General features: G+C 42.7%; 1 protein-coding gene across 1 annotated transcript; it reads right to left on the minus strand.

Moving 5' to 3' along the window:
* Positions 1-18,612: 18,612 nt before the first annotated feature.
* On the minus strand, positions 18,613-27,697 carry LOC142465163 (speedy protein 1-B-like). The gene is made up of 7 exons (XM_075569121.1): positions 27,550-27,697; positions 27,122-27,339; positions 25,041-25,099; positions 24,101-24,186; positions 20,493-20,661; positions 19,494-19,761; positions 18,613-18,706 (listed from the first exon to the last, which is right to left on the minus strand). The coding sequence occupies exons 2-6, from the start codon at positions 27,276-27,278 to the stop codon at positions 19,495-19,497; spliced, it is 738 nt and encodes a 245-aa protein (XP_075425236.1). The 5' UTR covers positions 27,279-27,339; positions 27,550-27,697; the 3' UTR covers positions 18,613-18,706; position 19,494.
* Between the last annotated feature and the right edge of the window lie 116 nt (positions 27,698-27,813).

Genomic DNA, 27,813 nt, shown 5'->3' on the forward strand with positions numbered 1-27,813 from the left:
GAGCAGGGGGTCTCCTGAGCTGAACTGCATTGATTTCAGCCTCAGGGACCCCATGCTTCCCGAATTACAGGACCCGGTATGGGGCTTCGGCTGCCATTGTCGCCGCCATTTTTATTGTGTCCACGTCGCGTGACGTGTGACATGTAAACACTGGGATACCGGCACCCGATGCCCCATACCGGGGCCTATAACTCGGGTTAAAACCTATTAGCTTTGGTGATATGCATATGCTTTTACCAGTTACAGGACATTACAAGCACCCCTTCAGGATTAATTTCTTATCTCAGAAAAATCTATAATACTTCTAGACTATGATCCCCGGGGCCTGCAGAAGAATCTAACCCAATGAGCAGGCAATCTACTTCTAGCAATGACTCCCTCCCCCTGCAGTCACATTGCAGACTTACCTTCTACATGGTGACATGAGGCTTCCTGCAGTACTGGCTGCCCTGTCCTGGGATAACAAGGATCAGGATCTGAATCATAGGGAGAAACAACACTGGTTATTGTGGGAGTTTGTCTCTGCATTAAAGGTGCAATCCACCTAGAATCAATGAGCTAAACACATAATATAGGAGAGCAGCCAATGACATGCACGTCCCAAAATATATCCCAAATCATCTCCATATCTATTGACTTCTAAACAATAGTGTTACAGTGAGAACCTGTATCAGGGAGACTCAGTGGTTGTTGTTTTCTGTCTCGGGGATCCCCAGTTTGTCTGCTTGCTGTTAAATGGCTCCCCAGGGAGGGCAATGACATAATCTGCCATGTTGTTCTATCCCTGATATTGAGATCTTCCTAGTATTTACCTTGCACTCAGAGAGGCTCTACTTCCTGCAGTACTTCCGGCACGATGCTCAGCAGTGAGGGATGTGGTAGGGAAGAGGGGGAGAGACGGAGCTGGTTTTCCTGCAACACAGAAGAAGTCAAAATCAGATCTCTCTTGTTGGGACTTTAAAAGGTATCACAACTTCTGACAAATCGACACTTCTCCGGGAGTAACACAACTACTAGAAGGGACCTGATTATTACTTGATTGTTCTTTTTAGATAAGACATGTCAAAGAGGGGATCTGATTATTATCTACAAATATATCTAGAAGTCTGATTCCCCTCCGGACTTGGATCTCTGTGCCCAAAACAAACCTAGTTTTCGATTACCACCCGGGCTCAGATCCTACAGCATTTACCTTCCTAGAAGACCGCCCCTCCCTTCTTTGTCAGCATCAGTAGGGGAAGGGAGAGTGGTACAAAGGGGCTTAGAGACAGACAGGCACAGAGAAGAGAACGGTAGCAGAGAGAGACAAAATGCAAAGGGGGCAGAGAGAGATACGGGCAGATATTATACCATCATCTTACTCTGCCCATTCACACGGTCTTAAACTAATATTGCCTTCTCTATGAGTACACCAGTCACTTCCAGTTGGGTAAACACAGTTTCAGTGCTTGGTAAAAGTTCCAAAGAGCACTGAATGTCCATCTTGTTTCAATAAATATTTATGTTGTTAAAAGAAAATTCCTGTAGAGTAGGACCCTTCAACTAGTTCTCCAAAATCTTACAATCTACTCAAAGACTACTGAAGGACAGGAAAAATCTATAATACTTTAATAAAGCGAGTATGCAATCTACTTCTAGACTATGATCCCCAGGGCCTGCAGAAGAACTCTAACCCAAAGAGCGTACAGTCTAATTCTAACAAAGACTCCCTCCCCCTGCAATCACATTGCAGACTTACCTTCTACAGGATGACATAAGGCTTCCTGCAGTACTGGCTGCCCTGTCCTGGGATAACAGGATCTGAGTCATAGGGAGAAACAACACTGGTTATTGTGGGAGTTTGTCTTGCGTCCCAAAATGTATCCCAAATCATCCCAGCATCTCTTGACATCTGAACAATAGTGTTACAGATTCTCACTGTATCGGAGAGACTCTGTGGTTGTTGTTTCCTATCTCAGGGAGATGTTAAATGGCTCCCCGTGGAGGACAATGACATTATCTGCCATGTTGTTCTATCCCTGATATTGAGATCTTCCTAGTATTTACCTTGCACTCAGAGAGGCTCTACTTCCTGCAGTACTTCCGGCACGATGCTCAGGAGTGAGGGATGTGGAAGGGAAGAGGGGGAGAGACGGAGCTGGTTTTCCTGCAACACAGAAGAAGTCAAAATCAGATCTCTCTCGTTGGGCCTTTAAAAGGTATCACAACCTCTGACAACTCCAAACGTCTCCAGGACTAGCACAACTACTAGAAGAAGGGATCTGATTACTACTTTATTGTTCTTTTTAAATAAGATGTCAAATAGGGGATCTAATTATTATCTACAAATATATCTAGAGGTCCAGATTCCCCTACGGACTTGGATCTCTGTGCCCAAAACTAAACCTTGTTTTCGATTCCCACGGGGATATGGATCTTACAGCATTTCCCTTTTAGAAAGCCACCCTTCCTTCTTTTATTGGCATTGTGTGTCAGCATCAGTAGGGGAAGGGAGAGTGGTACAAAGGGGCAGAGAGACAGACAGACAAAGGGAAGAGAACAGGAGCAGAAAGAGAAAAAAAGCAGAGGGGCAGAAAGAGACACAGGGGCAGATATTCTACTAGCATCTTGTCACACAGTCTCAACTAATATTGTCTTGTCTATTAGTACACCAGTTACTTCCAGTTGGGTAAACACAGTTTTGGTGCTTGGTAAAGGTTCCAAAGAGCACTGAACGTTAATCTTATTTCAATAAATATTTATTTTGTTTAAAGAAAGTTCCTGTAGAGTAGAACTCTTCAACTAGTTCTCCAAAGGGGCCAGATCAGATGACATTTTAGGAGTACTGTAGATGTCCACAAGCTTATTGTAGTTTAATTTTAGATAATCTTACTAATCATTATATTTCAGTGTTTTGGAATAATTAATAACATCTGTACAATATATATTTACATTACTGTCCTCGGTGCTGGTGCAGGGCTAGAGCTGCACCAGCAGGAACGACAATATTCCCGATGACTTCCCACCGGGCCGGTTGGCATTGTCGCGATGATCTGGCATTTTCCTCGAAGATGTTGCAGAAGGGGCATTGTGGAGGGGTGTTACCCGGGCCTCGGAGACAGAACTCCTCTGGTCTCCGCAGATAAAACCTGATGGCCCAGCCATGGTGGTCCTTCCTCTCTCGTCTCCATGCCCAGTGGGATGGATTGTCTGCCATTATCTAGAAAGAAATTTGCAACAGTGGCATTGAACTTTCAAATCGTCACTTTTCAGGAACTTGCCGGTCTCTGGCAGTATGATGGTAACGCTGATCACTGATGAATTTCATGGACACGCACAGCTCCCATATTCCTACTAGGAACTTACACTCAAATTCAGGCTTCAACGGCATAGACAGACAAAGTGTTATTATAAAATGCCACTTTGTTTCTAGGGGACAAGGAAGAACAATTTGTCTCTTTAGAGGAACATGTATGTGGTTGCTAGTGACGCTTACATATGTAAGGATGTATATACTATACTGTATGTTCTCCAGGTTCTCCACAACCTCCCCAAAACCAGCCAAGAATCCCTTCCCTCTTCTCTTTACAAATTTAGCCAAATGAACCAAATGTACTGTAATGTGTTTGAAATGTCATCCTAGTCCAGAGAATGTAGGTCACAGCCTCTAGATGCATCTTTCCTCTGTACACACTCATTTGCGTCTGGACCAGTTTGCAAGAACATAGAACCTCATTCTGGTCCACAGGGTGTCCATCATTCTTTGTTAACCCAGCCCTTCTGTATATAAACCTCTTTGCATCTGGACCTGCATACAAGACTTTGTAACCCAATATTGTCTCAGAAGTTCCTCATCCTTTCCGAATCCATCTCTCCTCTTTACAAATCTCTTTGTATCTGGTACCTCACCCAGGTCCAACGGATGTCCCTCATCCCTCTTCCTTACAAACCTGCTCGCATGTGGACTGGGTCACAAGGGCTTTAAATCCCATCCTCGCCCACAACACGTCCCTTGTCCTCTTGAAGTCCCAGCATTGCCGATACCATGTACGTCCCAGAGCCCAGAGGTAGATCTGCTCCTTGAAGTGCTCATCTTCTTCCATATCGTTAGCAAGAAACCTGAAGCAACAAGGGAAACAATATGTAAGAAACAGAGAACGGCTGTCTGTGCTGGTAGAGCTTAGAATGCATGTTAATGTACAACAGGAATCATCTGCTGATGGTACTTAGAGTGAATGACTGAAATAAAGGGTGGGCAATTGTTTTCAATGTATATGTTAACGCACATGAAGATGCATAATACAATCTGATCCTCTGAGATTTGTCAACTACGAACTCATACAGATGTGTAACTGGTAATAAAGTGGCGTTATAAAGAATTATAAAAGAATGGTGGGTAGCCGTGCTGGTCCTTTCTTCCATGTAGTAACAAAGTGATCAAAAAGAAGAGTTATCAGTGAGAGGAGGAAGAAAGAACAGAAAGGACATTAATACAGGGGCCAAGGAGAATAAGTTGCTATGAGTGTGGCCTGGTCACAAAGGGGTTAAAATGAAAGTTACACCATAAGTCTGTCACTGCCAGATGTGCATACAATGCACTGTAAGGCAAAGTCTTTCTGAATGTCTGTGTGTCTACAGATGTAGCCAGACTTACTGTCTCCAGCACCACGGTCAGAGACCCAAACGTCTGCAGCTCTGGAGACAGTGTCTGTCCCAATCTCGCTGTGGGGGGCCATGCTTCCGTATTGCACCAGCCCACAGCGTTAGTCCTCCGGTGCCGTAATCACCGCGGTCGCATGAGTTAGTCTTGTTATATCTGTATTGTCTGTTTTTGGCGGCTCAAAATTAATAATGAAAATATTTGCACAGCAAACTCATGGAATGTGTATATCTGTGCAAAGCAATGTGTGTGTGTGTGTACAGGGCAGTGTGTGAGTGTACAGGGCAATGTGTGTGTGTGTGTGTGTATGTGCAGTGCAGTGTGTGTGTGCAGGGCAATGCGTGTGTGTGTATGCAGGGCAATGCGTGTGTGTGTGTGTGTGTGTGTGTGTGTGTGTGTGTGTGTGTGTGTGTGTGTGTGTGTGCAGTGCAATGTGTGTGTGTGTGCAGTGCAATGTGTGTGTATATCTGTGCAGAGCAGTGTGTGTGTGTGTGTGTTGTGTGTATTTGTGCAGAGAAATGTGTATGTTTGTATATCTGCTTTGGAATGTGTGTGTATATTTGTGCAGAGCAATATGTTTCTCTGTGTGTGTATATTTGTGCAGGGAAATGTGTATGTGTGTGTGTGTGTATTTGTGCAGGGAAATGTGTATACTCGACATGTTGCTTCAGGCAACAAAAATGGGTTAAGAAATGGCCTTTCACCTTGTCCTTTATCAGGTCTCATTATAGATATGAGTTAAAATTTACTTACAGGGCAACAAAGAAGTTCCTCCTGGTATATTCTTCAATCCTCAGGCCTGCACGCTGGAAATAAGCCAGCACCATGGCCAGCAGGTACTACAGGGATATGAGAATGTGTTAGCGAAACAAGGTCTTAATGGGCAAAGATGTACAAGTCTAGGTTAGGCCTCTGTTACAAAGTGTCACACAGCAAAGGTTTATCAGGCAGGTTCATTGAAAATGATCAGGGAGCCTGGAGGCCACCTCATGGCCCAGATTCTAACCTTCATATTCCAAACGCCACCTCCCGGCACCAAAAGATTGGTGTGATTGGGCCACAGATGTCTTATGGGATAGCATTGCTATGTTCAGTATTATTATACTATATGTATAAGGTACCAACACATTCTGTAGCACAGGTTCATTAGAAGGTATCATGACCTGCAATCAATCTTACACTTCCTGGTGACTCTAGTGTGACCCTGACCAGAAACAGAAATTTACTGTATATTGCTAATAGATATTGACCATTTGCGTCCTTTCCCTCCAGTTTGCCCATCTTCCTACCAGCTGTGAAGCCAAAGACCCCATTTGTTCCCTGTCATTGTTCCACATCTACATATCAATGTGGCTATCTCATGTTGCTGAATTTCTTTACTGTATTAACTTTCTCAGTCTCTGCTGGTAACACAGTAACACAAGGAGAGGGAAATGTAACATTCCATTGTGTCCTTCCCTCCCACAGAGAAGGAAGACACCCAGATCTACAGTAACAGGTGGAGGTCAGAGACAGAGCAGATCTATCACCCATGGAGTCTTTGGCCTCTCAAATACAACAACAAAGACAAGAATGGTACCTACATATGGACCACTGATCCCATCCCATCCACTGCAGGGTAACAGCCGGGGCTGGTCTTCAAGGATCTCTCATGCATCTATCCTGCCTACCATGGAGCATGTACAAGAAATACCTTATCCGAAATCTTCAAGCAACTATCCATGCCCAGGAATGCCCTGATGATGTCATCTTCTACAAAACAGTTCAAAATGAGGTAATAAACACTCAGTTCATGTTACTGTATGTTTGTCATGAAAGCTTCTTTCCGATATGCCTCTTATCATTCATTTAAAGTAAACTAGTTCAGTAGCTTGGGTTGTGAAAAAGAAATGTCCTTTGTGTTAAATCTTTAGGTGTGCATAAATACCCAATACTTACCCAAACTCAGTTTGCCAATGTTCCAACCAGTGAGCGCTTTCTCATACTGTTATTCTAGTTGGAACGTTTGCTAAATTGTAAGGGCCAGATGCGCAGCGCTGTGTTACATCAGGGCTCATAAGGTCTCATATCCCCAAAGCCAATTATACGGATAAACAAGCAACGGCTGCTGATTAAATCATTAGCACAGGCTTCACATCATGTTATTGTAACGCAATATTGCGCTATCTGCTGAATAACGGCAAGTTAAGTACAGTATATCTTACCTAACGGTGATGCTACAGTATACCCACCCAGACCCTGAAAATAATTATCTATTTATTTATCAAATGTGTTACCAGGAAGTAATACATTGAGTTGCCTCTCGTTCTCACGTAGGTCCTGGGCATGGGACATACAATATGGGAGAGAGAGTTCCCCAAACTTTCCTGACATAGAGATGTTAGTCTCTCTCTTTCTGCCCTTCCGCTCTCCCCTCTCCGTTAAACCCCATATTTCAGAGCCTGGATGGGAGTAGCACCATCTTTTGGATCTGACTTTACTTAATGGTAAGATCCTGTATTAGCCTTCACGGCCTTTAGATGATGTGCATTGTTAGCCCGCGGCCATAGTAAGCGTGACGTCGCGCGCGCCGCACACAAAATCCTGTAAGGCAATGAGCACGGCCATAGAGCATGCGTTTGCACGAGCGCGATGGCGCGACCAATTGTTCTCCAAACAAAACCTTTTGATTTTGTCTCCCAACGGCCGGGTCACCTGCGCGGTTCAGCCAATGAGGGAGAACCGCTCACGTGACGTCGCGGGCACGCCCCCCAAACATTGAATTGGAGCTGCTCATGGAAGTTATTTAAACAAATGTATGTAACTCCACCGGCCACAACATGTGTCCCAAGGGCTTTATATATCCCGCAACCCGCCTTCAAACTGCAAGTTGAGGGACACCTGTGCACAAAAAGGGGAAAACCCGAGGTATTTAAATATACCTGGCATATAATATTAGCATATATACCATGCAAATATCCTTTATTTAAACCAGGCCATGAATATTCACGCCTGCGAAGAAACGCCACATTCATGGCGAATGCTTTGACCATCTCTAATGGTCTCTCTTTCCTTTTGTGGAATAAAACCCCACTCTCAAGACTTTAGGGTAACCATCTGCCAGAAGACTTTTATTTCATAGTGTGTAGCATAATAATCACACCCGAGTCTGAACATAATGCGCACGGAGGTCTTAGCCCTAAACAGTCTCTTATACCCTAAGCAAGGAGGCGCGAATGCGTAATTTCACAATTCTAGCAGTCTAAGCAGAAAAAGAAAAGATAAGGTACATGGCAGACCCATCTCCCCCCGTCCCCTCCCAAGGCCAACAGCTGCACGTCTCTCGTCTCGCCCTACAAGAGGAAGTAAATAGATAAGAAAGCGAGGAGGCCAGGGAGAGACCGTTGGCAAAGACAAAGAAATGGCAGTCTATGCAATGTATATTTCCTTCCGCTGAAGATCAAATGTGGTGTAAAACACCTCTATTGAGCCTTCAGTCCATGAAGTAAACTTCTGGGGTGGTAAGCGTACATGAAATAAAGTGTATAAGTGAAAGAATAACTCACACGGCCTTGTGTGAGTTCTATCACATCAAGGTTTCTTTGACTGCTGGGTCTTCCTTTAGAATGCAGATCCTTCTTCTTGTCTTCGTTCCTCGATGTCTTTTAGGTGTTCTCCGTTATATACGTGGCTCCTTCACGATAGTTTTTCTCTCATAGAAATGAAAAAGCAGTTAGATGTGTATATGTAAATACTAACTGCAATACAGGGGGAGACTGTGAGATAATAAATTATCGCATGTTAATGCTGTTGATACTAGTAATGTCTCACTCACACGGCCTAATGTGAGTGTTCTCCTATAGCGGTGTCTTGTTATCCCTCTGATCAGGGATTGCAGATGGAGACAGGAAGTATATCTAAGGGTCACCTGGTAATTTAGGGGAAGGAATGGATTCGGAAGGATAAATAAAACCAAATACTCACACGGGCCAGTGTGAGTACACACTTGTAAAGGTTTCTTTTGGGCTTCTGGTTCCTGCGGTGGAAACCTCCTGTGTGCTGGTGTTGGGGGTATATACAGACTATGGGACACTGAGGTCTAGGGAAGGTGTATACTTTAATGGAAAATACAATAAAATACAAAGGAGAGTAAAAGCTAAAAACAAAGAAGCAACTGATTGCTTCTATAGGAAAAGCAAACAGCAAGGGGAGTCATTAAGTGGTAAAGAATCTCTGGTCTCCGCGTCCGGATTGGGAGATACCACGTCACCTCTGTCTCCTCTGTGATGGCTGCGGACTGTCTTGGATGCAGAGCAACGCGTTTCACCCTATACAGGGCTTCCTCGGCTTGATTTGTGTTGAATGGCTGAGTGCTGGCTGTTTTATGTAGCCTCTGACCAATCACACTTCCTCCAGAAGTATGCTATTAAGGGTAGATCATACCTTAAAGACACAATGCAAGTTCTGAACATTTTGGGGGAGATAGAATGGCAGAATGGCTTTATGCTGGCCACATGTGATGTTAAATCTTTATACACGTGCATCCACCACTCAGATGGCATCAGGGCGATTGACAATATTATCTCAAAAGATACCACTATCAGGGATGAACAACGAACCTTTATACTAGATAGCATTAATTTTATCTTGAAACACAACGTATTCTGGTTCAATGACGAAATATTTCTCCAGCTGTGTGGCACCGCGATGGGGACCAAGTTTGCATCCAGTTTTGCGAACATTTTTATGGCAGATTGGGAAGAAAAGACAATTTGGTCCACCCACCCCTTCAGTGCAAACTTGGTCTCATGGCATCGCTACATAGACGACGTCTTGTTCATATGGAAAGGGAGTGAAGAGGACCTGAAAGAGTTCATTAGATATATAAACGACAATACAGTGAATTTGGAATTTACCTCAGAATACAGTTTTAATACTATCAATTTTTTAGACCTCACCATTTATGTGGAAAATAGCGAAATCAAAACTAAAACCTATTTTTAAAAAACAGATGCAAACAATTTCCTACTAAATTCAAGTTGCCATCACCCAAGATGGCTTAGCAATATCCCCCATGGCCAATTTAGGAGGATTAAGAGGAATTGCTCTGACATAGAGGTTTTCAAAGAACAGTCAAACACACTACAAGATAGTTTTCTGGAAAGAGGCTATGAACAACAGTTGTTAAATAAAGCAGTTGATCAAATCAACTTGATCCCAAGGGAGACTCTGCTAAAACCAACTATCAAACAAACTGACACCACCTTCTCTACAGCATTCATTACGACCTACAGCTCGGATGCTGCCAAAGTCAAAAAGATAGTACAAAAACATTGGCACGTAGTCCAAATGGACCCAATTTTAAAGGGACACATCCCGCCAATCCCAAAAGTAATTTTCAGAAAGGCCCCTTGCATTAAAGCACAATTAGCGCCAAGCACCTTCCGGAAAGAAATAAAAGAAAACAGTCAAAATTGGTTACCCCCACCGAGAGGTTTTTTTAATTGCATCAGTTGTAAGGCCTGTAAACAGGTAATGAAAGGCGACAAGGCAGCTTTTAATTCACATATAACAAAAGAAGAATTCAAAATTAAACAAGCAATCAGTTGCCGAACAGATTATGTTGTTTACCTGCTTGCCTGCCCATGTGGTCTCCAATATGTAGGACGCACCTCCAGGCCCCTGAGGGTGCGCATCTTGGAGCACATGGGCAACATTCGTAAGCAGGTGCTAACACACAGCGTCTCCAGACACTTCAGTTTACATCATGAGGGAAACCCAGAAGGCCTAACATTCAAGGGAATAGAAAGGGTGGACCTCCATTGGAGAGGCGGAGACAGACTAAGGAAACTCTGTCAAAGAGAAACATACTGGATATATAAACTTACAACATTGACCCCAAAAGGTCTGAATATAGATATAGACCTGAGGTCGTTTATTTAAGTTCCAGTATCCTCCGTCTTTCCTCATTTATCATCATCCTTTTTCCCTTGATCTTTCCCACCCCAAAGTCCCCCCCCTCTCCCCTCCCATCACCCCCTCCCCCTATTTGTGTACATCACAATACCACACATGTGAATTCACTATTATCATTTCTGATCTTCTTTACAGATATCACTCACCTATGATACCAAACAAAAATACTTCATTTTTAATATATAAGTTGAAACTGTACGGTAAAACTGTATGTTTTAAGTATATGCACTACACTGGCGACACACTTTATTCGAGCTCGGCTAGTCCCACGAATTCGGGTATACCCGGGTGTATTAAGGTTTGTGACTGTTTTCTGCCCGAGTGCATTGAGGTATTTTCCAGGCAGGGATTGAAGCATTTTATTCCCGCTGGCTGCAATACTGCACAGTATATATATATATATATACTGCATTACAATTCATGAATTTATGCCATCTGGTAGACACACGAAGCATTGCAGCCTATTAAATCCTAATCATTATCATTTAACAGATCAGCCGCCCGTCAGCCAGGCATGAACCCAGGCTGGGAAGGCAAACGCAACGGGGCTTGTCAGAGGTGAGGAGCGGCGAATTCCAGGTATCTGCCAGGTACATACTGGGTATTTGCTCGAATAAAGTGTGTCGGTGCAGTATCACACTGTGAAATGACATGACATAATATATGCTTAAGGCTACATGTAAATAGTCTAATAGACTAAATAATAATAATAGTCTAATAGAATAGTCTAAAAGACTACAATACTTATTTTAACATTATATTGGGTGTTTTAGTTTACAGCACGATTGCATTATATAAAAGTATATCAGACTACATTTTTAAATTATAAATTGTGTATTGGATACGCTTTTAATATATTTGTTTAAGATTGTACACTATAATTTTTTTTCTATAGAATAAGGTTATCATATTTGTATAAACAGGCTATACGATATCACCCTCTATCATACGAGAAATAAATCAGTTTATGATTACATTTTTTTAAATCTCATGATACAATACATTTGTAAGACTACATATAGTATTAAAAACTGCACTATTTAGTGCAGTATAACATTTGGTGTTTCAGGTTACTGTATAGCACGAATCCATTACAATACGGAAGTGTATATAGAAATATATTTATACTTATATAAGATATCATTTTAAGACATTTGTTTAAAGTGTGTACACTCTATGGTACTAAAAGGCTACAATATTAATAGGTATTATCTCCATCTATTATATGTGAAAACACATTTTGATTTTTATCATTTTTATTATTTTTATTATGAATGTTTATTAAAAATTAGTGGGCAAATAAGCACATATTTATTCACTAAACCCCACCCAACACTTTAGAACAAATATAATAAGGAACACAGACAACCAAGTGCACTGTCTTATATCTATGTTTTTTAATCGCAATGTATAAAAATATTCGTTTATTTAATCATTCACAAAAACACCATAGAAATATTACATGCACATTAATCACTCACGGAATTTAATCCAAGTTTCACACATGGCATAATCAGCATTTAATAATCTTGCAGGCATCTTCACAAACTACACACATTTATTTGTTATACTGTATCACACATCATCCCTCACTTTATGTAGATCACGCTACTAATTGTCTTTCAAGTTATGTATCAACTATATTTTTACCCTAGATTTCATTTATATGTATGAATGTTCGGGTTTTTAAACAGTATATGCGTCTATTTAATTATTTATTAACTGAGTCACATCAAAGCAGAAAACGGAGTGCAACACACAGCACTCATTAGTTCTAATTGAACAACAGAGGACATTGCTTAAAGTGGAATGGGGATTGGCTGACATCTACATAAATACCTGCAACTAACCTTAACCCCAAACTACGGAGCCTGAGGAAGACCAGAAAGGGTCGAAACGCGTTGCTCTCACCACTAAGCAATTTTGATCCAGCACAGCCACCGTCAAGGAGTGGATCAGAGGAGGCAGCACTATATCCGGACGCGGAGCAAGTTAGCTGCGCTCCACGAGATCCACGAGCAATTTCCTATTGACAGGCTGCTTCTTCTTTTTATGCATTTTTTCATTGTTTTTATATATATTTGTTTTTAGAGCTTTTGAGAATAAAATTTATTGTAGTCTACCAGAATCGTGACATTGTTCCAATTTATATTTACACCAAGGAGGGGTCATCTACCTACACTTGCCCACTTGGAATTTAACATTATCAGTACTACAAAGGAGTTAAAGACACCTTGATGTGCATTCACTCAAACAAGGCCGTGTGAGTATTATTTTTAGTTTTACAGATCCCTATATATCAGACCACCATTACCCTTACAAGTCAGCAGGTGTAAAGACACCAACAGAGAAAAAAGATACCTTCCCCTAGGATTGCACTCACACTTGCCCGTGTGAGTGCCTGCAGCATTTGCTGCTTTTACATATCTGCTTGGGTTTTTCTAGTGGGTTACCACAGAATTATGTTGATATTTTCCCACTAACAATTGTTTTCAAATTTGTTCACACCGAGGGGGATTTTCTCACTGGGAGTTGAAGACCGCCGAAGAAAACCAGGAAGAAGATCAAGAACCTGAAAAGAAGAAAGAAAATATTCAAGTTAAAGACACCTTGATGTGTATTTACTCACACAAGGCCGTGTGAGTATCATTTGATTTACATTTATTATTATATACCAGACCCTAATTACACCTATAGATCACCACGTGTGAAGACCAGTTTGGATAAAAAGATACCTTCCCCTAGGATTGTACTCACACTTGCCCGTGTGAGTGCTGGCAGCATTTACTGCCTTTGTATATATATATATTTAGAGTTGAAAGCATTGGACATTATAACATACCGTCTGTATTCTCCTCTAAACAATTGTCTTTCAATCTGTTCACTCCGAGGGAGACATCCTCACTGTAAGCCGAGGACTGTTGAAGAAATCCAGGAAGAAAACCAAGCCCTGAAAAGAAGAAGGAAACCAACCAAGGGAACACAAAGACAAGTAAACCTTGCTGTGAGAGCATTTACACAAGGCCGTGTAAGTGATTTAATATATCTTTCAAGCACACCCACAAATATCTAATAAGATACTATACATACCCCAAACTCTTCAACCTGTGCTCCCCCTTTTTCTCTCTATATCCCTGTACAAATAAGGATCCTGGATAAGGATCCTATTGGGGTCAGAGCCATAGGACAAGAAGACGAACCAGAGGAGACCTTTGTTTATAAGGTTGTAATATTCATTGCTATATTTCCCCTGTTCTAGAATTTCATCAGGGAGCGCCCGGGTTTTTCCTTGTTCCACAATCACTCTATTCCTCTGGTGTTAAAAACTCATCTCAGCGCGACGGTGCCCCGCCATCTTAGTAGATGCGCGCGCATCCTGTGGGGAGTTCCATATGCATCACTCGTGATTCTCTTCAAGTGACGCCCTCCCGATTCTCAGCTTGTATTTTCTCTGATTGTTCGCGCATGCGCCTTGCGCTAGTGTCCTGGCGGCTGACGCTGAGTACCCCATAGTCTTTAATGCGTTCGTTGTGGATGTTATTTTCCACGTGTCAATGCATGGAAAAGTCCTTTTCGTGAAATGTGTGGACATGAATGCAATGTGAATATGAGCCCATGGTGTGTTTATGAGGGATTGTTGATATCCTAAATGACAATAAAAATGTTCTATGAAGTGACAATAATTGCTTGGTTGTGTAACCTAAAAGAGTGTAATTCTAATTCCTCGATAAAATCTTATATAAAGGGGGAGAAATTAATTTCTTGGATCTAACAATTTACATAGATAACTCAGAAATTAAAACCAAAACGTTTTTTAAACCAATGGATGCTAATAACTTTTTAATGACATCAAGCTGCCACCATCCGAAGTGGCTTCATAACATACCGTATGGCCAATTCCGGAGAGTGAAAAGGAACTGCACGGATGCTAGTGTGTTCAGAGACCAAGCACACATATTAAAAGGAAGCTTCTTAGACAGAGGCTACACACCCGAATTAATAGAATCAGCTGTGGATAAAACAAATTCACTACCTCGCAGTGACCTATTAATAACAAAAGTGAAGGCTAGGAATGTCGATTTTAAAACCCCTTTTATTACTACCTACAATTCAGATGCCACAAAAATACAACAAATTATTAAATGTCACACAAAATTAGAATTACATATAAATCTTGAGGATAAAGGACATAGGCCATTAGACATTGGATATTAGACATATGGACTCCCCGAGAGTCCTGGTATCTCAGGCACGGAGAAGACCGGGGCAGAAACAGGTGCTTACATTTTTCTCTCCCATCCCAAGTGGTGGCGATTTAAAGTAGGAAAAAAAAATTGAAGATAGAATAACTGGGAAAATGATAGATTTTGGTTCATTATTCTTATTTATTAAATTTTTGGTGCAACATTCCAGTTGGCTGAGTGGCCTGCAGAAAATTAGGAGGAAAAAGTCTTGAAGGATTTAAGGGTAAACAAGCAGTGGTTTTAGAACTAGGACTGGACTGAACTCTGGAAGGGAGGAGATCAATAGGATACCCGGCCAGACTGAGGCAGAGCGTAGAGAGCATTGCAGCTCAATGGAACCAGGAATAGGGAATCCCATCATCTCAGGCCTGAGAAAAGACCAGAAACAGTTACTGTATAACGTCTGATCTACCGCTCAACCTAAATATTATATGCAAAGTATTACATAAAGGTGCGTATAGGGGAAAGAGACGTAAGCATTAACAAGGTAGATCCCCAGCAGGGGGTCTAAAAGGCCCGTAATTAACTGCACTCATGAATATTTCAGTAGTGGTTCTGTATCGGTCTAGAGATCCAAATATTCCCTCAATGGGCCTTCATAACGGAAAACTACAAACTAAATGTGAGACTCCTAATCCTGAAATCCCTCAAAACAGTAAAACTATATGTTAATTACATGAATAAAAATAGGTATCTCAATAACAAAGTGAAAATTATATATAGTGAAAAAATTCAAGTAATGGGGAGGTCTAAAATCTCAGGTGGGGAGGTGACTATCTGGCTAATCAAGGGAGTGTATATAATATACAACACTAGCCAGAACGGAATCTGTACAGGGGTGTATACAGTGTTATCGCCTGTGCATACTATAGTCCAAATACCATACATATATACAATAATAGTTTCAGGTTAATCCACAGTAATATTATTGAATTTGTGTGGTACCAATTGCCACACAATGTATGTACAGTATACAATTCATCACACATGGATACAGTATGCCTCAGTATAGGATTCGCATCGCACAGATCCCCCTGAATACAGCAGTCAGTGTCTGAATATGCTTAGGCTACCCTCTGCTGGCTACTAGTAGATATAGATTTATATTCAGTTCATACAAAGCCAGACATCAACATAGTGTAAGGTATACACCTACCCCAGAGTATGTCTTCTTGGGACACGTGACCGTGGGATGTACAGAGGCGACACGTTTTATTTAACATTGGCTAGTTCCGCAAGCCGGGAGGTTTCCCGGCTTGCTAGCCAAATCCCCTCGGCGTGCCGCGCGTCACAGATGCGCGGTCACGCGTCATCTGGTGCCTGCGCCCCATGCGCGCTTGCCAAGGGCCGCGACAGTACACAAAGCAGAGAGATACCGACACCGCATAACAGGGCCTATATCTCGGGAAGCAGGGGGTCCCCTGACCTAAAACCAATGGGGTTCTGCTCCGGAGACCCCTGGCACATCTACACTAGAGTCAAAACACACATATCAATAAACAATAATTCATTACCGAAGCGGATATCCGCTATGTTAATGAAGCTGCATTAATGTCATTTTTATTAATAGTGTGCGGGTGTGTGTGTTGTGTATTGCAATGTTTATTGGGGGCAATTGTCCCCAATAAACATGCTATTATGCCGTAACCCCTTCATTGCTTTAGCGAATAGTCACTAAGGTAATGAAGCTGCTTTAATGTATTTTTATTAATAGTGTGCGGGAGCAGGGGGTCTCCTGAGCTGAACCGCAATGATTTCTGCCTCAGGGACCCCCTGCTTCCCGAGTTACAGGCCCCGGTATGGGGCTTCGGCTGCCATTGTCGCAGCGATTTTTAATGCATCCACGTCGCGTGACGTGTGACATGTAAACAATGGGATACCGGCACCCGATGCCCCATACTGGGGCCTGTAACTCGAGTTAAAACCTATTCGCTTTGGTGATATGCATATGCTTTTACTGGTTACAGGACATTACAAGCACCCCCTCGGGATTAATTTCCTATCTCAGAAAAATCTATAATACTTCTAGACTATGATCCCCGGGGCCTGCAGAAGAATCTAACCCAATGAGCAGGCAATCTACTTCTAGCAATGACTCCCTCCCCCTGCAGTCACATTGCAGACTTACCTTCTACATGGTGACATGAGGCTTCCTGCAGTACTGGCTGCCCTGTCCTGGGATAACAAGGATCAGGATCTGAATCATAGGGAGAAACAACACTGGTTATTGTGGGAGTTTGTCTCTGCATTAAAGGTGCAATCCACCTAGAATCAATGAGCTAAACACATAATATAGGAGAGCAGCCAATGACATGCACGTCCCAAAATATATCCCAAATCATCTCCATATCTATTGACTTCTAAACAATAGTGTTACAGTGAGAACCTGTATCAGGGAGACTCTGTGGTTGTTGTTTTCTGTCTCGGGGATCCCCAGTTTGTCTGCTTGCTGTTAAATGGCTCCCCAGGGAGGGCAATGACATAATCTGCCATGTTGTTCTATCCCTGATATTGAGATCTTCCTAGTATTTACCTTGCACTCAGAGAGGCTCTACTTCCTGCAGTACTTCCGGCACGATGCTCAGCAGTGAGGGATGTGGTAGGGAAGAGGGGGAGAGACGGAGCTGGTTTTCCTGCAACACAGAAGAAGTCAAAATCAGAGCTCTCTTGTTGGGACTTTAAAAGGTATCACAACCTCTGACAAATCGACACTTCTCCGGGAGTAACACAACTACTAGAAGGGACCTGATTATTACTTGATTGTTCTTTTTAGATAAGACATGTCAAAGAGGGGATCTGATTATTATCTACAAATATATCTAGAGGTCTGGATTCCCCTCCGGACTTGGATTTCTGTGCCCAAAAGAAACTTAGTTTTTGATTACCACCCGGGCTCAGATCCTACAGCATTTACCTTCCTAGAAGACCGCCCCTCCCTTCTTTGTCAGCATCAGTAGGGGAAGGGAGAGTGGTACAAAGGGGCTTAGAGACAGACAGGCACAGAGAAGAGAACGGTAGCAGAGAGAGACAAAATGCAAAGGGGGCAGAGAGAGATACGGGCAGATATTATACCATCATCTTACTCTGCCCATTCACACGGTCTTAAACTAATATTGCCTTCTCTATGAGTACACCAGTCACTTCCAGTTGGGTAAACACAGTTTCAGTGCTTGGTAAAAGTTCCAAAGAGCATTGAATGTCCATCTTGTTTCAATAAATATTTATGTTGTTAAAAGAAAATTCCTGTAGAGTAGGACCCTTCAACTAGTTCTCCAAAATCTTACAATCTACTCAAAGACTACTGAAGGACAGGAAAAATCTATAATACTTTAATAAAACGAGTATGCAATCTACTTCTAGACTATGATCCCCAGGGCCTGCAGAAGAACTCTAACCCAAAGAGCGTACAGTCTAATTCTAACAAAGACTCCCTCCCCCTGCAATCACATTGCAGACTTACCTTCTACAGGATGACATAAGGCTTCCTGCAGTACTGGCTGCCCTGTCCTGGGATAACAGGATCTGAGTCATAGGGAGAAACAACACTGGTTATTGTGGGAGTTTGTCTTGCGTCCCAAAATGTATCCCAAATCATCCCAGCATCTCTTGACATCTGAACAATAGTGTTACAGATTCTCACTGTATCGGGGAGACTCTGTGGTTGTTGCTTAATATCTCAGGGAGATGTTAAATGGCTCCCCATGGAGGACAATGACATTATCTGCCATGTTGTTCTATCCCTGATATTGAGATCTTCCTAGTATTTACCTTGCACTCAGAGAGGCTCTACTTCCTGCAGTACTTCCGGCACGATGCTCAGGAGTGAGGGATGTGGAAGGGAAGAGGGGGAGAGACGGAGCTGGTTTTCCTGCAACACAGAAGAAGTCAAAATCAGATCTCTCTCGTTGGGCCTTTAAAAGGTAACACAACCTCTGACAACTCTAAACGTCTCCAGGACTAGCACAACTACTAGAAGAAGGGATCTGATTACTACTTTAATGTTCTTTTTAAATAAGATGTCAAATAGGGGATCTAATTATTATCTACAAATATATCTAGAGGTCCAGATTCCACTCTGGACTTGGATCTCTTTGCCCAAAACTAAACCTTGTTTTCGATTCCCACAGGGACATGGATCTTACAGCATTTCCCTTTTAGAAAGCCGCCCCTCCCTTCTTTTATTGACATTGTGTGTCAGCATCAGTAGGGGAAGGGAGAGTGGTACAAAGGGACTGAGAGACAGACCGACAAAGGGAAGAGAACAGGAGCAGAAAGAGAAAAAAAAGCAGAGGGGCAGAAAGAGACACAGGGGCAGATATTCTACTAGCATCTTGTCACACAGTCTCAACTAATATTGTCTTGTCTATGAGTACACCAGTTACTTCCAGTTGGGTAAACACAGTTTTGGTGCTTGGTAAAGGTTCCAAAGAGCACTGAACGTTAATCTTATTTCAATAAATATTTATTTTGTTTAAAGAAAGTTCCTGTAGAGAAGGACTCTTCAACTAGTTCTCCAAAGGGGCCAGATCAGATGACATTTTAGGAGTACTGTAGATGTCCACAAGCTTATTGTAGTTTAATTTTAGATAATCTTACTAATCATTATATTTCAGTGTTTTGGAATAATTAATAACATCTGAACAATATATATTTACATTACTGTCCTCGGTGCTGGTGCAGGGCTAGAGCTGCACCAGCAGGAACGACAATATTCCCGATGACTTCCCACCGGGCCGGTTGGCTTTGTCGCGATGATCTGGCATTTTCTTCGAAGATGTTGCAGAGGGGGCATTGTGGAGGGGTGTTACCCGGGCCTCGGAGACAGAACTCCTCTGGTCTCCGCAGATAAAACCTGATGGCCCAGCCATGGTGGTCCTTCCTCTCTCGTCTCCATGCCCAGTGAGATGGGTTGTCTGCCATTATCTAGAAAGAAATTTGCAACAGTGGCATTGAACTTTCAAATCGTCACTTTTCAGGAACTTGCCGGTCTCTGGCAGTATGATGCTAACGCTGATCACTGATGAATTTTATGGACACGCACAGCTCCCATATTCCTACTAGGAACTTACACTCAAATTCAGGCTCCAAAAGGCATAGACAGACAAAGTGTTATTATAAAATGCCACTTTGTTTCTAGGGGACAAGGAAGAACAATTTGTCTCTTTAGAGGAACATGTATGTGGTTGCTAGTGAGGCTTAAATATGGAAGGATGTATATACTATACTGTATGTTCTCCAGGTTCTCCACAACCTCCCCAAAACCAGCCAAGAATCCCTTCCCTCTTCTCTTTACAAATTTAGCAAAATGAACCAAATGTACTGTAATGTGTTTGAAATCTCATCCTAGTCCAGAGAATGTAGGTCACAGCCTCTAGATGCATCTTTCCTCTGTACACACTCATTTGCGTCTGGACCAGTTTGCAAGAACATAGAACCTCATTCTGGTCCACAGGGTGTCCATCATTCTTTGTTAACCCAGCCCTTCTGTATATAAACCTCTTTGCATCTGGACCTGCATACAAGACTTTGTAACCCAATCTTGTCTCAGAAGTTCCTCATCCTTTCCGAATCCATCTCTCCTCTTTACAAATCTCTTTGTATCTGGTACCTCACGCAGGTCCAACGGATGTCCCTCATCCCTCTTCCTTACAAACCTGCTCGCATGTGGACTGGGTCACACGGGCTTTATAGCCCATCCTCGCCCACAACATGTCCCTTGTCCTCTTGAAGTCCCAGCATTGCCGATACCATGTACGTCCCAGAGCCCAGAGGTAGATCTGCTCCTTGAAGTGCTCATCTTCTTCCATATCGTTAGCAAGAAACCTGAAGCAAAAATGGAAACAATACTGTATGTAAGAAACAGAGAACGGCTGTCTGTGCTGGTAGAGCTTACAATGCATGTTAATGTACAACAGGAATCATCTGCTGATGGTACTTAGAGTGAATGACTGAAATAAAGGGTGGGCAATTGTTTTCAATGTATATGTTAACGCACATGAAGATGCATAATACAATCTGATCCTCTGAGATTTGTCAACTACGAACTCATACAGATGTGTAACTGGTAATAAAGTGGCTTGGATGTTTCTCCTGGGAATGGATACTCCACATGTGATGGGTGAACATGTAAGGAATAAATCACAAAATAGTGTAATACTGTTAAGCATACATACAAACATATAACATGAGACGGACGCTGAGAACAACAGGTGACCAATTACAAACACATTTAATAAAGCATATCATTAAAAATACATAAAATACATACAATAGAAACTGTTAGGACACTCCAACTCAGGTGGGGGTACCTGCTTACCGAATGTAAGAAGGTATCAGGCAGTGGATATATAAGAGTATCCCCTCTATGGATGGCTGCTGCTGCACCGAACTGCTGGGCTCACACGTGTATCCTCTACCGTGGATAGTGCTTGCTCCCTCTGTTTGTGGCATCCGCCTCTGTGTGCCGTGGACACGGAAGATTCCCGTGTCTGCCGAGGGATAGTAGTTCCTTCCTGCTCGGCTACTGGACGCGCGCCAAACGGAGCTGATGTAAACGCGGATGGATATCCGCCCGGATTCGGCAGCCAACGGGCATCTGCTAGCAAGTTCCAAGGGGAACAGGATACACCACCGAGTCTGGAGGACCTCTCAGAAACACCCTACGCGTTTCGAAAGTCTTGCTTTCTTCCTCAGGGGTAAACGTAGTATAAAAAAGTAATCCCTGTGTGTCCTGATATATATAGTCCCGTATTAAAGGTGCAGTACATCAGAATAAACTTGCTCATGCGCAGATGTGTGCTTTGGGACTCTCAGCGTCTCGAACAAGAACATATACACAAAAACAAACATAGAACATGAAATGACAAATAATACATATCAAAATAATAAATTTACACTGTCTAAAAACTTAAATAATGACAATGGAATATAAAGAATATATGGCCTAATGTCATATTCTTTATATTCCATTGTCATTATTTAAGTTTTTAGACAGTGTAAATTTATTATTTTGATATGTATTATTTGTCATTTCATGTTCTATGTTTGTTTTTGTGTACATGTTCTTGTTCGAGACGCTAAGAGTCCCAAAGCACACATCTGCGCATGAGCAAGTTTATTCTGAAGTACTGCACCTTTAATACGGGACTATATATATCGGGACACACAGGGACTACTTTTTTATACTTTTTTTATACTACTTTTTTATACTACGTTTACCCCTGAGGAAGAAAGCAAGACTTTCGAAACGCGTAGGGTGTTTCTGAGAGGTCCTCCAGACTCGGTGGTGTATCCTGTCCCCCTTGGAACTTGCTAGCAGATGCCCGTTGGCTGCCGAATCCGGGCGGATATCCATCCGCGTTTAAATCAGCTCCGTTTGGCGCGCGTCCAGTAGCCGAGCAGGAAGGAACTACTATCCCTCGGCAGACACGGGAATCTTCCGTGTCCACGGCACACAGAGGCGGATGCCACAAGCAGAGGGAGCAAGCACTATCCACGGTAGAGGATACACGTGTGAGCCCAGCAGTTCGGTGCAGCAGCAGCCATCCATAGAGGGGATACTCTTATATATCAACTGCCTGATACCTTCTTACATTCGGTAAGCAGGTACCCCCACCTGAGTTGGAGTGCCTAACAGTTTCTATTTTATGTATTTTATGTATTTTTAATGATATGCTTTATTAAATGTGTTTGTAATTGGTCACCTGTTGTTCTCAGCGTCCGTCTCATGTTATATGTTTGTATGTATGCTTAACAGTATTACACTATGTTGTGATTTTTTCCTTACATGTTCACCCATCACATGTGGAGTATCCATTCCCAGGAGAAACATCCACGCCACTGGTTGTATATTTTTATTACTATATATTATATGTTTATATTACACTAGTGCAGAGCGCCATTGATATATTTTTTGTACTGTTCAATACCTGACTGGGGTTCAGGGATATATCACAGGCTGCCTGCACATTAGGATATAGCGCTACCTATCTGTTTTTTAGCTGGTAATAAAGTGGCGTTATAAAGAGTTATAAAAGAATGGTACCCGTGCTGGTCCTTTCTTCCATGTAGTTACAAAGTGATAAAAAAGAAGAGTTATCAGTGAGAGGAGGAAGAAAGAACAGAAAGGACATTAATAGAGGGGCCAAGGAGAATAAGTTGCTACAGTATGAGTGTGACCTGGTCACAAAGGGGTTAAAATAAAAGTTACACCATAAGTCTGTCACTGCCAGATGTGCATACAATGCACTGTAAGGCAAAGTCTTTCTGAATGTCTGTGTGTCTACAGATGTAGCCAGACTTACTGTCTCCAGCACCGCGGTCAGAGACCCAAACGTCTGCAGCACTGGAGACAGTGTCTGTCCCAATCTCGCTGTGGGGGGCCATGCTTCCGTATTGCACCAGCCCACAGCATTAGTCCTCCGGTGCCGTAATCACCGCGGTCGCATGAGTCAGTCTTGTTATATCTGTATTGTCTGTTTTTGGCGGCTCAAATTTAATAATGAAATGTGTATATCTGTGCAAAGCAATGTGTGTGTGTGTACAGGGCAGTGTGTGTGTATATCTGTGCAAAGCAATGTGTGTGTGTGTGTGTGTGTGTACAGGGCAGTGTGTGAGTGTACAGGGCAATGTGTGTGTGTGTGCAGTGCGTGCAGTGCGTGCAGTGTGTGTGTATGTGTGTGTGTGTGTGTGTGTGTGTGTGTGTGTGTGTGTGTGTGTGTGTGTGTGTGTGTGCAGGGCAATGTGTGTGTGTGTGTACAGGGCAATGTGTGTGTGTGTGTGTACAGGGCAATGTGTATGTGTGTGTATGCAGGGCAATGCGTGTGTGTGTGTGTGTGTGTGTGTGTGTGTGTGTGTGTGTGTGTGTGTGTGTGTGTGTGTGTGTGTGTGTGTGTGTGTGTGTGTGTGTGTGTGTGTGTGTGTGTGCAGTGCAATGTGTGTGTATATCTGTGCAGAGCAGTGTGTGTGTGTGTGTGTGTGTGTGTGTGTGTGTGTGTGTGTGTGTGTGTGTGTTGTGTGTATTTGTGCAGAGTAATGTGTATGTTTGTATATCTGCAGGGGAATGTGTGTGTATATTTGTGCAGAGCAATATGTTTCTCTGTGTGTGTATATTTGTGCAGGGAAATGTGTATGTGTGTGTATTTGTGCAGGGAAATGTGTATACTCGACATGTTGCTTCAGGCAACAAAAATGGGTTAAGAAATGGCCTTTCACCTTGTCCTTTATCAGGTCTCAATATAGATATGAGTTAAAATTTACTTACAGGGCAACAAAGAAGTTCCTCCTGGTATATTCTTCAATCCTCAGTCCTGCACGCTGGAAGTAAGCCAGCACCATGGCCAGCAGGTACTACAGGGATATGAGAATGTGTTAGCGAAACAAGGTCTTAATGGGCAAAGATGTACAAGTCCAGGTTAGGCCTCTGTTACAAAGGGTCACACAGCAAAGGTTTATCAGGCAGGTTCATTGAAAATGATCAGGGAGCCTGGAGGCCACCTCATGGCCCAGATACTAACCTTCATATTCCAAACGCCACCTCCCGGCACCAGAAGATTGGTGTGATTGGGCCACAGATGTCTTATGGGATAGCACTGCTATGTTCAGTATTATTATACTATATGTATAAGGTACCAACACATTCTGTGGCACAGGTTCATTAGAAGGTATCATGACCTGCAATCAATCTTACACTTCCTGGTGACTCTAGTGTGACCCTGACCAGAAACAGAAATTTACTGTATATTGCTGATAGATATTGACCATTTGCGTCCTTTCCCTCCAGTTTGCCCATCTTCCTACCAGCTGTGAAGCCAAAGACCCCATTTGTTCCCTGACATTGTTCCACATCTAGATATCAATGTGGCTATCTCATGTTGCTGAATTTCTTTACTGTATTAACTTTCTCAGTCTCTGCTGGTAACACAGTAACACAAGGAGAGGGAAATGTAACATTCCATTGTGTCCTTCCCTCCCACAGAGAAGGAAGACACCCAGCTCTACAGTAACAGGTGGAGGTCAGAGACCGAGCAGATCTATCACCCATGGAGTCTTTGGCCTCTCAGATACAATGACAAAGACAAGAATGGTACCTACATATGGACCTCTGATCCCATCCCATCCACTGCAGGGTAACAGCCGGGGCTCGTCTTCCAGGACCTCTCATGCATCTATCCTGCCTACCATGGAGCATGTACAAGAAATACCTTATCCGAAATCTTCAAGCAACTATCCATGCCCAGGAATGCCCGGATGATGTCATCTTCTACAAAACAGTTCAAAATGAGGTAATAAACACTCAGTTCATGTTACTGTATGGTTGTCATGAAAGCTTCTTTCCGATATGCCTTTTATCATTCATTTAAAGTAAACCAGTAGCTTGGGTTGTGAAAAAGAAATGTCCGTTGTGTTAAATCTTTAGGTGTGCATAAATAACCAATACTTACCCAAACTCAGTTTGCCAATGTTCCAACCAGTGAGCGCTTTCTCATACTGTTATTCTACTGTAGTTGGAACGTTTGCTAAATTGTAAGGGCCAGATGCGCAGCGCTGTGTTACATCAGGGCTCATAAGGTCTCATATCCCCAAAGCCAATTATACGGATAAACAAGCAACGGCTGCTGATTAAAACATTAGCACAGGCTTCACATCATGTTATTGTAACGCAATATTGCGTTATCTGCCGAATAACGGCAAGTTAAGTACAGTATATCTTACCTAACGGTGATGCTACAGTATACTGTACCCACCCAGACCCTGAAAATAATTATCTATTTATTTATCAAATGTGTTACCAGGAAGTAATACATTGAGTTACCTCTCGTTCTCACTTAGGTCCTGGGCATGGGACATACAATATGGGAGAGAGAGTTCCCCAAACTTTCCTGACATAGAGATGTTAGTCTCTCTCTTTCTGCCCTTCCGCTCTCCCCTCTCCGTTAAACCCCATATTTCAGAGCCTGGATGGGAGTAGCACCATCTTTTGGATCTGACTTTACTTAATGGTAAGATCCTGTATTAGCCTTCACGGCCTTTAGATGATGTGCATTGTTAGCCCGCGGCCATAGTAAGCGTGACGTCGCGCGCGCCGCACACAAAATCATGTAAGGCAATGAGCACGGCCATAGAGCATGCGTTTGCACGAGCGCGATGGCGCAACCAATTTTTCTCCAGACAAAACCTTTTGATTTTGTCTCCCAACGGCCGGGTCACCTGCGCGGTTCAGCCAATGAGGGAGAACCGCTCACGTGACGTCGCGGGCACGCCCCCCAAACATTGAATTGGAGCTGCTCATGGATTGCGTCTCCTCCTCCAGACCCCACAGGCCACGGATCGCCTGTGCTGCAGGCGCGCGGGACGTGACGCGCTCGGTCGCCCGCCTGCTATGTACAAGGCCTTAGGGGGAACGCCCCTTTTGCATATTATTATCACTAACGGCCACTATACTTAACACAATGCTCTCTCCAGGAGAAAACATGACATCGTTGTTATTAGCCGATTAGGAAATGTGGTAAGATTTAACGACATTAAGTCACTTAACGGAGCTTGGTGGATCCAGCGCTAAATGGGATACTCATAATATGGGGCTATTTGCTCCCAGCTGCAAAACTGGGACTAAATCAGCGCAGAATCAGCACTATATTTACCATAGAAAAGGAATTACATTGAAAGCAATTGCAGTTTTTCCTTTAATACATTGTTTTGCACTCATTTTGCAGCCAGGAGACTTTAGTACATAACCCCTGATAATGTGTAATGTTCCCTGGTTAATAATCTGTGCCAATGAAAGCACATAACCAGTTACACTTGATGCAAACAGAATATAATTATTTTAAAGCCTGTTGTGTATCAATGTTAATGTTTTAACATTTAGTGCAGATTAGTAGGTTTATGGCCCCGGGGACATTGAGGAATTTGACGATAAGAAAAGGCAGAATATAATGAGCAAATACGGAGAATACAAACCCGCACAATACAATGACGAGATATTTCATACTATTTTAATGTGTATCCCCGAACTTCTCTCTAACTCCTCCAAATTACTTGTACTCTCCCCTAATCCCAAGATAAAATATGGCAGAATACATGCAAAAAGACATGATATATTGGCAATAAGACACACAAGGTTAACATGCCTGTTCACTTTCACATACATCACATATTCCTTTAATTAATTAATAAGGGCAGCCAGGAAATGACTATGTCCATTGAAAATTGCGAAGTGTCTTAAAATAAGCTGTGAAATCCTCTTGTTATGGTTGTTATAGTGCACAGCAGAGGGCCTTACCAAAGAGTTGGTAGAATGCTGTCCTCTGAGCCGGCTCAATGGTGACTGGAGGATGAATGTTCACCATGGTGTCCTCTTCTGCAGGATCTTCAGTCTCCTGCGCTCCAGATGTCCTATGACGCTGAAGCGCTCTTCTGCTGCATCCTGATGTCCCCATCTCACTAACTGTAGGGCGTAGCCCATGGTCACTCTGGATGCTTCTTCTCTTGTGAGCAGCTCTGTGGTGGGAGAGGATAAGTCGCTATGTTATGAAATCCTCTATGCAGGTTTCTATTCCCAACAAGGTAAAACAAATGTTAACCTGATTTCCCTGCACTAGAACAGAGCTGGATTGTTTTTGGTTTGTAGACCCCAAACCCTGTTATCTGTTTGTGTGTTACTTAAATGTATTCACCAGCCCTACCATAAACATAACTAGTTCCACCTACTGCTGATCACCAAGAACAGCTGCACTGCTGATCCCCCTATCCTCTGCATTTCGCTTCCTCTTGCCCTGTTGAACTCTGGGCCGAGCAGACCTGCGACGGCAGTCTGTCTGCGTAGAGGTGGCCACTTGGGAAGAGGACCTGGGCTGCAGATGTCTGAAATGAGAGAAGAAGAGTAATTGACACCCTATTGTAACCTTACTCCATGTTATCATGAGATTTTATAGCAGTCCTTGTCTTTCTTTGTATAATCCCAGTGTGTTTTCT

Source organism: Ascaphus truei, chromosome 13, assembly GCF_040206685.1.
Source record: "Ascaphus truei isolate aAscTru1 chromosome 13, aAscTru1.hap1, whole genome shotgun sequence".
In the NCBI taxonomy this organism is placed as follows: Eukaryota; Metazoa; Chordata; class Amphibia; order Anura; family Ascaphidae; genus Ascaphus; species Ascaphus truei.